This window comes from Cyprinodon variegatus, unplaced genomic scaffold (genome assembly GCF_000732505.1).
Source record: "Cyprinodon variegatus isolate N-32 unplaced genomic scaffold, C_variegatus-1.0 Scaffold1460, whole genome shotgun sequence".
Taxonomy (NCBI): Eukaryota; Metazoa; Chordata; class Actinopteri; order Cyprinodontiformes; family Cyprinodontidae; genus Cyprinodon; species Cyprinodon variegatus.
Genome location: NW_015151913.1, coordinates 107,923 through 117,515, shown reverse-complemented (window position 1 = coordinate 117,515; position 9,593 = coordinate 107,923). Strand labels below are relative to the sequence as shown.

Genomic DNA, 9,593 nt, shown 5'->3' with positions numbered 1-9,593 from the left:
TTAAAGTCAGAATTCTGAGATGAAAGTCAGAATTTTTAGATTAAACTCAGAATTCTGAGATCAAAGTCAGAATATGAAGAAAAAAGTCAGAATTCTGAGATTAAAGTCAGCATTCTGAAATTAAAGTCAAAATTTGTGAGAGAAAAAAAGTCTGAATTCTGACTTTTTTTCTCATATTATACTGAAATTAAATATAAAAATCAGTTAACTTTCTTTTGTTTTTTTCAGTGGCCCTTATCCTCTTCCGTAGGGATTGATCCATTTGATAATTGTCAAGAGTAAAATTTCACATTTAATTAGTGACATGATTACAGTAATTCATTGTGAATACATAGTCTGCGTATGCTGGATAAACTAAATCAAAGTGGTGAAAGAACACAGCCTTGAGGATTTCTTTTTTAGGGTAAAAGAAATTCACCCTGACGCTTTTCTGACGCAATCACGCTGCGCCTCTCCCGGAAGTATCGCTGAGAGCCAAAATGGCGCAGAAACGCCAGTTGTTGGTTTTGGATTTGTTTCGGGACATTAACGTAACCCGTTTACACCCAGAACCTTGATCGGCCCGCTGGGACGTGACCGGGGAGATCCCAGCCAAACCAGCTGCCCACCCGGAGGCGCGTGCAGGCCGTGAGTGTCGTGACTCCTCGGTTTGAGGCGCGCAGAGCTCTGCAGCTAGCATGCTGCTAACGTGTTGAGTCACTGTGATTCACCGGAAATATACGGTGATTTAACAGGGAACCTATTAGGAATTAGCTCCCAACCGACCTACAGAACCTTTGTTATTTCTGTTTGAGCGCAACGAACCGGTTCGGTTCACCAGCTGAGTGTGTGCAAATGTTTAAAGACGCTGTTTGCTTGTAGGCTGCTTCTGGTTCCGGTTCTGGTTTGTTTTCCTCTGGTCAGTTGATTTCCACCTGATCAAACACATGTTCTTTATTTGTCAAAAATGGTTGTAGGAATTTAATAAGCGCAGAACCTAACGGCCTCCGTAGTTTCCAGTAAGGACATGGCTCGAAACGCTTGATTTGTATAAACGGATTTGGTTTATTGTGTTTATATAAAAACCGGTTCCCAGCCACGTTTTTATAACCCTTATCGCTACTGGTTAGGCCCTGCTGGACCATGTTTATCCAGTTAATGATCTGGATCTGTTACCATGGCAGCAGCCTCCAGTACCGTTATAAAGCAGCTCATACAAGAAAAGGTGGGTGTGGACAGAGAGAAAACCCAGACTGAGACTTATGTGAGAGGGAGATGGACTTCTACAGAACCAGGAGCTAAGGTTATAGCGTTTCATTAGAAGGGTTCTGTACTTTTAGCAGATCATACAATCCATCATCCTCTCTGCAGGGATCAATACATATTTATTTAGAAAAAAGAAAGCGAAACCAGCTTTGAAGCACCTGTCAGAACAAAAACTGATTTACGGTGATGGAATAGGATGGGATTAAACCAGACAGGGCGGTGTTTAAAATGAAATCAGCTGCAGCATAAGCCTGGAGTTCTGCTGCCATTTTAGTACCATGTTCTGTTACACAGCGTTTTTTCAAGACGACAAAACAGATTAAAATGATCTTCTCAGATGCATCTCATTTGTTTTAGTTCTGCTCGCATCTGCAGGTTTAGGTGGACTATCTGGTCTTAGGTTTTTGTTCCGATGCTTAGATTTGTCTCAAGAGAGCCTTGATTTTTCTGTCCACTCCCACCGCCGTCTTCTTGGCGGAGCTCATCCTCCTGGCTGTCCTTGTGCGTCCTTCTTTCTGACCGATTGGTATGGGTGTTCCAGGTGGTGATGGCGGAGCGGCGGGCCGAATGCACCTGGAAGAGACACATTTTGGAGCAACTGAAGCTCAGAGACAGAGTTCAGAGACACACTTTCGAGGAGATCGTCCACCAGTGTGAGTTGGGAGACTCTGTGGACGCGCTGTTGAGGCTCTGATAGAGGTAGTAATCGGAGCTCTTTGTGTTTCAGACAATCGCCTTTTGGAAAAATCTGACCTGCAGACTGTCCTCACAGAAAGATACCAGACGGACAAATATGACGTCCAGAGAGGTCATGAGGCCAGGTGAGACATCCTGGGGCTGAGTCTTAGCTTGGTCAGTGCAACCTGTCTTCTTAACGTCGTACCTGTTTATCCGCCTCCCTCTGTCTCAGCTCCGTGGACTCATCCCGCAGCGACACCCTGCAGCAGGAGATGGCTCAGATGAGGATCCGCCATCAGGAGGAGCTGACAGAGCTGCACAAGAAACGAGGGGAGGTGAGTACAGATTGACTGATACATTTTTGCCCCAATTATTTTTAACATCAGTCTAACTGATGCTGCCAATTTTTTAGAGCTGATTTTGCTTGTTTTCCTCCAGTTAATGGTAAAAATTAGACAAGAATAATAGATATTACAGAAGAAACATTTAGCGATGGCAAACAGAGAAGCGACGCACATTTGAATGTCTTCTTAAGACATTGCTGCTAAATTCACTAATGAACCAATAAACGCTGATTCTGATACAAGGAGGGAAAAAAGCAGATCTGTTGGTCTCCTAGAGATGAGTAACCCAACCATCATAGGAAGTCTTGTTCCGTGTGAAAAGCAGCACGTTTTCTGCTTTATCAGATTTTCTCTTGGTTCTACCCCCCCTCAGTCGACTGCAGTGGTTTCAGTTTACTCCATGTTTGACTTAAAGGTGAAGCAATCCCTGGAAACTAAGATGTTTCGAGAAATATCGTCATTCTGATTCATGTAACGAGTTTTCACTTCCCTCATGGCGGTTTATTGTTGTTCTCTTTTTAGATAGAGTGTAACAGAGGGCACAGAGAGTAGGTATTAAATGTAATTCCTCTAAATTCTGCACGCTGCATCCCAGTATGAAAAAGTGACTGCTGTTTATAGATTATTATAAATGTATAAAAAAATAAAAAACTTAAGATATTAAAATAATTCAAGCTCAACCATGAAGCTACAAACTGAGCCATGGTTCATATTGATACTGCTTAGAGCAGGTGTAACCAATTAAAAATCAGCAGAGTCCAAATAAAGAAAATCAACAGCCAGTAAAGGTTGTTGATTTTCTTTATTTGTGCATCTAGCGGTCTTTTCCAACCATAAAAACACAATCTTTTCAATATAGTTAAACATAAATACTGCTCTCCGCATCATAGTCGGCCATGGTTGTTGTTTTTCTTGCCGCTTCTTCATAGCAAGACCCAGAATAGTGACTGTCGGGTTATAATGGCGTTCAGGTGTGGATGAATCCGACCTGGCCTTTCAGACACAGGTCGCATTTGAAAAGATCAGATTCGTATCGGATTCAGGACCTCATTGCCAAGTGGCCTGGGTTGGATTGGGAAAAATCTGATCTGTGTTGTTCAGTCAGCCATGAAAATTAGATTCAGATCGCATATGGGCAAAAAAAAAAGAAATCGCATTTGGGTCACTTCAGGCTGCAGTGTGAATGTAACCAAAATGTGCTGGGTTATCTTAGAGCACGCCATTTCACTTTTCTGTCACCAGTTCTTCCAGCAGTCGACACTTTCACTGCTTTCACGTGCAGCCTCGTCCTGGATGCTCCAAAGGGCTTTACCTTATTAACAGCAGAAGCGGCGCAAGTGGAATTAGACACTGTCTTCGGACAACATGCTGTAATTTATAAATGCTTTAAACCTGGTTCAGATGGAGACCACCTGTGGTTGATTTGGTTGATTGGATCTAATTAGGAAAGGAACGCACCTGCTGATATAAGGTTGACAGTACAGGTCAGAGGGCAAACATTAAGCATTAAGTCAAAGGAATGGTCTGCAGACCTCAGGATTGGATTGTTTTGATGGACCAGCCTGGGGCTGCTTTGATTGGTTGGAACTTTCCTGGAAGTTCTAACCATCTTTAGCGAAAAAGTCCTGTGCTCCTGGAGCTCAGGGGAAAAGGGGCCTAATCAGAGTGATGTTCTGCAAAGAAGAATGATAAAACAACTTAAAAGGTGTGGTGTCATATTTAAAGACTTGAGGCTGGAATGGCTTCCAATGATGCATCAACAAAATGTTCAAAGGTTTTAATGACTTGAGTCATTGTAATTTATTGTTCTATTTGTAATAAAGCTGCAACAAGGTTTGTCCTTTTAAGTTCAGCTCTGCAGCTGTAGTTGGATCCCTTGCTTGTCTGCTTCCATAAACCCTCATGGTGCTAAATTGGATCCCTGATTGGAGATCTATATGTTATTGTTTTTTTGAGACGAGGTTCTTTAACACACTCTCTGCTCTCCCTCTGCAGCTCGCTCAGACTGTGATAGAGCTCAACAACCTGATCCAGCAGAAGGACCGAGAGATCCAGAACAACGAGGCCAGGTGAGTGACCACGCCCACACACCCCTGATCAGAGCCTGATCAGCTGCAGCTGATGAGCAATGTCACCTCTCAGGATGTTGGAGTGTCAGCAGCAGATCACCAGCTTGGAGGGAGACTGCCAGGAGCTGAGGAACAGCCTGCAGGTACGTCAGCAGCTGCAGCCACTCTGCACTTCATTTGAAACAAACAGCAGGATCAATTCAGGGGAACAAAGGTTCAGTCGTTTTTCTCCAGCCTCCGTTGGAATGTTAGTTGGTCTGATCAGTGGTAACTTCTATAAGGGAGCTCATGATCGCTGCATTAGTCACTGATGTCCCCGCCTGAGGTGGGGAAAGTACCCAAACATTGTAGTCAAGTAATAGTAACTAATTTGTAATTAGTAAAAAGATATTTGAGGTATTTTGCAAGAACATATTGCAGTACTAAGTTACTCATCAGAGCATCTGATACTTAAAATTATGGAACAGGGAACAAAATGCTAGTATATGCGAATTCTGTTATTTTAAAAACCATGATAAATGCTCAGTGGGGCAGTGGGTAGCACTGCTGCCTTGGAGCAAGAAGGTCGCTGGTTTGAATCCCAGCATGGGATCTTTCTGCATGGAGTTTGCATGTTCTCCCTGTGTGTGCGTGGGTTCTCTCCGCGTACACAGTCCAAAAGCATGACTGTTAGGTTAATTGGCACCAGCATCCCTCGCGACCCCAGCAGGGATTAAGCGTCATGGAAAATGGATGCATAGTAAAATTAAAACGATGTAATTAGAAATGAACTATTCTAGGCAGAAAAAAAACTTTTCCACACCAATTTTTGGCTAAAATATAAAACCAGTGACAATATTCACTCCTGATCACCAAATGTAACACCAGGTTCCTGTAAGCTTTTATACAAAGAAATAATTTTTACATAAACATTGTCTGCATGCTGGTTTTATCTTAAGTCGAGATGTGAGGTTACACTCAATGGATGCAGAAGCCAAATATTGTAACAATATTTAAGTTATCATTAAAGTAAAATATATGGTGCAGTAAAACTACTCCTTAAACAAAATTTCTCTTAAATTCTTAAGTAACCTTGAGTAAATGTAACCAAATACCTTAATCTCCAGCTCTGCTCCCAGATTAAAGATGGATTAGCGTATCTCAAGCACAGCTGTACTTATATCCTGTACTGCTGCTAAAGTTAAATCCTGAAATATTAACATAAACTTGGTGTTGAGTTCGGGCTTATCAGCAGTTTTTTGCTCATTCATGTTTTTGGAACCGTTTTTAGGTTGTGTGTTAGCAGACGGGAGGATGGGATGCTCTCCACAGCAGGGAAATAATTAGGATTCTAGTGAAGTTAGAAGTGAACCTCATCTGTAGAAAACCAAGGGGAGGGAACTAGATGGGGGTGAAGCTTTAGCCTCAGAAGCTGTGAGCATGTTAAGGAAGTAGTTTATCTAAAGCAGTCTGGCTGTTGGCGAAGCCCCGCCCACTGGAAGGTCAATGATGAACAGTAAAAGGTCTGATTCCCACAATCCTTTGCTGCCTCCGGCTCCCAGCGGCTTGCTCTCTGCTCCCATCATGCTCCAGTCATGCAGTCATGGGCTCAGCAGCTGCTGACACACAGGATGTGACATCATTCATGATGTGACATCACTGAGAGGTTGACATGAGAACCTGCAGCCTCTCTGTGATGCTGATCCAACATAACCAATCAGAATGGAGCATCTGGAGGAGGAAGAAAGTAAAGAATGGGAGCTGATCTCAAGTTTTCAAGCTGAGACCTTCATCGTTCTTGTGGACATGCGCTGATCTTTTGATTTTACTGCCCTACCATGTGACTTTGATAACCGCCACTTTCCTGCAGGAACTGGAGCAGGCCAATCAGACGCTGAAGGACGAGTACGATGCCCTGCAGATCACCTTCTCCGCCCTGGAGGAGAAACTGAGGAAGACCACAGAGGACAACCAGGAGCTGGTGTCCCGTTGGATGGCGGAGAAAGCGCTGGAGGCCAACAAGCTCAATGCTGAGAACGAGAAGGACACCAGGTGAGGTGGGGGGTGGGGGTTACTGAAAGTCGTAGAAAAGTCATATTTATATTTCAAACCATTCTGGCTTAAACATGTATATAAATGTACTCTTTATCAGACTGTATTGTCCCAAAAGTTAGATTATAAGGCAGGATTTTATAAAAATAGAAATGTTCAGTTTTGTTTTTTTTTCGTTATCTTATGTAGGCCAGTTAGTTATATGTCAGCTTGTACACCTAAATTCGGCCAATCATATATCAAAGGTCATCTGTCAATCAAATCTTTTCGGTCATAGCATCTTGATTTATATGTCGCAGCTAATATACGCAACGGTTCAAATAAGAATAATTTCCTTTCCCATTGAGTTCCGTCCCAGTGTTCACAGGGATGGACGTCTGTGTCTCCTGCAGGCGTAGAGCTAACAGAACTGGCAGCGTTGCGAGGCAAGGGCTCAAACATGTGCAGCTGGAAGCCTTCTACACCAAACCAAGCTTCTGCCACCCTAGCATACTCTTTCAAAACAACTTCGTCCTCCTCTGAATAAAAAATGTATGACAGAGGAGACTCGTCCACGACCTCCGACACAAAACTCTCCTCCTCTTGCATGTTTCTGCTGTCCATAGAGTTCCTTGACAGCGTCGTTTCTAAGTCACCAATTTAGTGCTACTTGGTCCCAATGGAATTTCCCATTGGAAACCTACTAGCACTAAGTTGCTAACTGGTTAGCTAGATGCTTCAGACAAACCGGCCACAACTAAACATGCCTGCGAATCTTCTGCCACAACAATCCCGCCCCCTTGATAAACGACCAATCAGATTCTCTTTATTCACTCCTGTAAAGTCTGGCACCACTCGGGAGAATTCGGAAATGCAACGGTTGGGGCAGCCGCTTCCCTACGACTCTAAAAAGAAAGGGGTGGGGCTTCTGAACTCTGACGTGATTGGCTGCTGTTTGTGTTTCAGGCGCAGACAAGCCAAATTGCAGAAGGATCTGGCAGACGCTGCCAAGGAGCCGCTGCCCATCGAACAGTCAGTAACGTAATGATCCAGGTTCTGATCACAGGCCCTGTGCTGTTGATGAACCCCAGTATGTGTCTCCCTCAGGGACGACGACATTGATGTGCTGCCTGAGGAAGGAGGAAAAGGAGGGGACACGTCCCCAAACAGACCAATCAGCAGAACGCCCAGGTAAGCCCCAGTCTACAGGAGAATCACAGCAGAAGACACAAGGAAGAAAAAACAAGGATTGTTCCTGACATGTCAGCTGGTTGATGTCCGTTTGTCTTACTTTAGCAGGAAGACGCTCCAGCAGCCTCCTGGGGGTCTGCTCGACTCCATCTCTAACATGTTTGGGTACGTACCTCAGGAGGCTCGTTCTGTCAGCTGATATTTATTATTCTTCATGGCTGAATTGAACAGTCTCTGCTGATGGTTTTCCTCCTCTACTGTCCTCCCTCCTCCTGCTTCCTCAGCAGGCGTAGGTCGACTAACTCTTTCAGCACGTCTCCAGAAAGCACAGAGACGCCGTCGGGAGTGTGTGCAGAGGTCCGGGTGCCGTCCACAGCGCTGCATGTCTTTGTGAGTATCTGATGCTAGTCAGATGGAAGAAATGCGTCGCTAGCACGCGTTAGCAGGGTGCCTGGACCACGGAAGGTTCTGGCTCTGATCCTGGTGTTGAAGTGTGCTGCGTTGCTTTTCCCCAAGGCTGACTTGAGCAATCACTGCAGATTCTGTGATGCCACCTGATCTGTGAAATGTTGGTTTCTGAGACCCTTCAGTAGATCCACCAGGCTTAGTTCAGCCTACATGCCTGATGCCCTTTAGCAAGGCACTATATTTCAAAAACAGGGTTGGTTCTTGCAATTTTTGTCTTTTTTGCTCTTCATTTTAACATTCCTGGTGTGCCCCAAAGCTGTGTGCATGAGCCCATCCTGTTCATCAGTTCTGAGGAACCCTGCTTCACTCCTCAGGGTTCTTTGTCCTTGGGTTTAGGAGTCTAGGTGTCTTTAAGATCTCATATTTCTACTCCTACTTTCATTTTTTACCAGTAATCCTGAGTTAAAATCCGTAAACATTTCCTCTCCCTTGCAGCAAGCATTGCCACCAACCAGGCCAGTCTCACTGTGAACGATATCTTAAAGGCAGCAGATTTTGCTCTACAAACTCTGAACTCTTTTGTGATGATGCTGTCAGACTTGTTCCTGACCAGAGGATGATTGATCCTTTTCCAAAAACCATTTTTCTATCGAACCATAAACCATGTTCCCATCCAGCTGTGGTGCCTATTGCCTTAGATGCTGATTTCAACATCAGAGTTTAACTAATCATATCATCGCTTCCTGAAGGTCAGCAGCATTTGGACACAGTCACCAGAGGCGTAGCCAGAAAGTTTTTATGGGTGGCCAGGCAATAACCACAGTACACTGAGGGGTGGCTGAAAGCAGATCGGTACCAGATCCTCAGAGTTAATCTACTCTGTTCCAACAGGAAAATTAACGAGTCAAACTTTACTTTCCTACAGCCTTTGCTAACAAATAGACGCATATATTTAAAAATCCGTAATTTCTAGATAAAAGGTATAAAACTCTTTCAGTTTTGGGTTCTGGGCATAAATCTTTTCTATTGTCATTACTTACCTGCTTGTATCAATAAACAATCTGCTTAAAATTTATATTTACAAGCACTAATATCTACATAAATGCATCATTTTCTCTTTACCCCATATAACACAAAATCTATTTCTGATAAGAGCATGAATTCTGTACATATCTTTGACATTATATTAATGTGTATAATTAACCCAACAAATTTAAATGTTTTGAATATTCCACCTGAGAGTATTACTGCTGCCACCATCTGTATTAGAGGGGAAAAAATGGTGTGGGTGGGCAATGATTGCCTAAGGATGGCCATGACCACCCCTAGCCCCCCCATCTACTTCCGCCCCTGATGGTCACATGATCAGTTCCATGTTTTAAGGCTGAAGTTGGTAAAAAACCAAACCCGTCTGTTTCTGTTCCCCCAGGAAGCCCACGACGGAGAGGTGAACACCGTCAGGTTCAGCCCTGGCTCTCGTCTCCTAGCAACAGGAGGGATGGACCGCAGGGTGAAGCTATGGGAGGTCGTCTCAGGTGAGCCTCAAAAAGTAACACCTCGACACAAAGCCCCGCCCATCAGCGTAAGGTCAATGATGAACAGTAAAAGGTCTGATTCCCACAATCCTTTGCTGCCTCCGGCTCCCAGC

General features: G+C 44.0%; 1 protein-coding gene across 2 annotated transcripts in view; it reads left to right on the top strand.

The window, feature by feature from the left end:
• Positions 1-449: 449 nt before the first annotated feature.
• Positions 450-9,593, top strand: part of atg16l1 (autophagy related 16 like 1) — a 17,192-nt gene continuing 8,048 nt past the window's right edge. The window contains exons 1-12 of one of the 2 annotated variants that reach the window (XM_015403210.1): positions 450-627; positions 1,787-1,898; positions 1,973-2,066; positions 2,156-2,258; positions 4,263-4,336; positions 4,410-4,479; positions 6,186-6,367; positions 7,313-7,378; positions 7,454-7,537; positions 7,643-7,702; positions 7,825-7,927; positions 9,375-9,480. In XM_015403210.1, the coding sequence (XP_015258696.1) occupies positions 1,793-1,898; positions 1,973-2,066; positions 2,156-2,258; positions 4,263-4,336; positions 4,410-4,479; positions 6,186-6,367; positions 7,313-7,378; positions 7,454-7,537; positions 7,643-7,702; positions 7,825-7,927; positions 9,375-9,480 (1,048 nt within the window). In that variant the 5' untranslated portion in view covers positions 450-627; positions 1,787-1,792. Of the gene's footprint in view, positions 628-1,786; positions 1,899-1,972; positions 2,067-2,155; positions 2,259-4,262; positions 4,337-4,409; positions 4,480-6,185; positions 6,368-7,312; positions 7,379-7,453; positions 7,538-7,642; positions 7,703-7,821; positions 7,928-9,374; positions 9,481-9,593 lie in introns of both variants that reach the window. The other variant, XM_015403209.1, reaches the window with a different exon arrangement.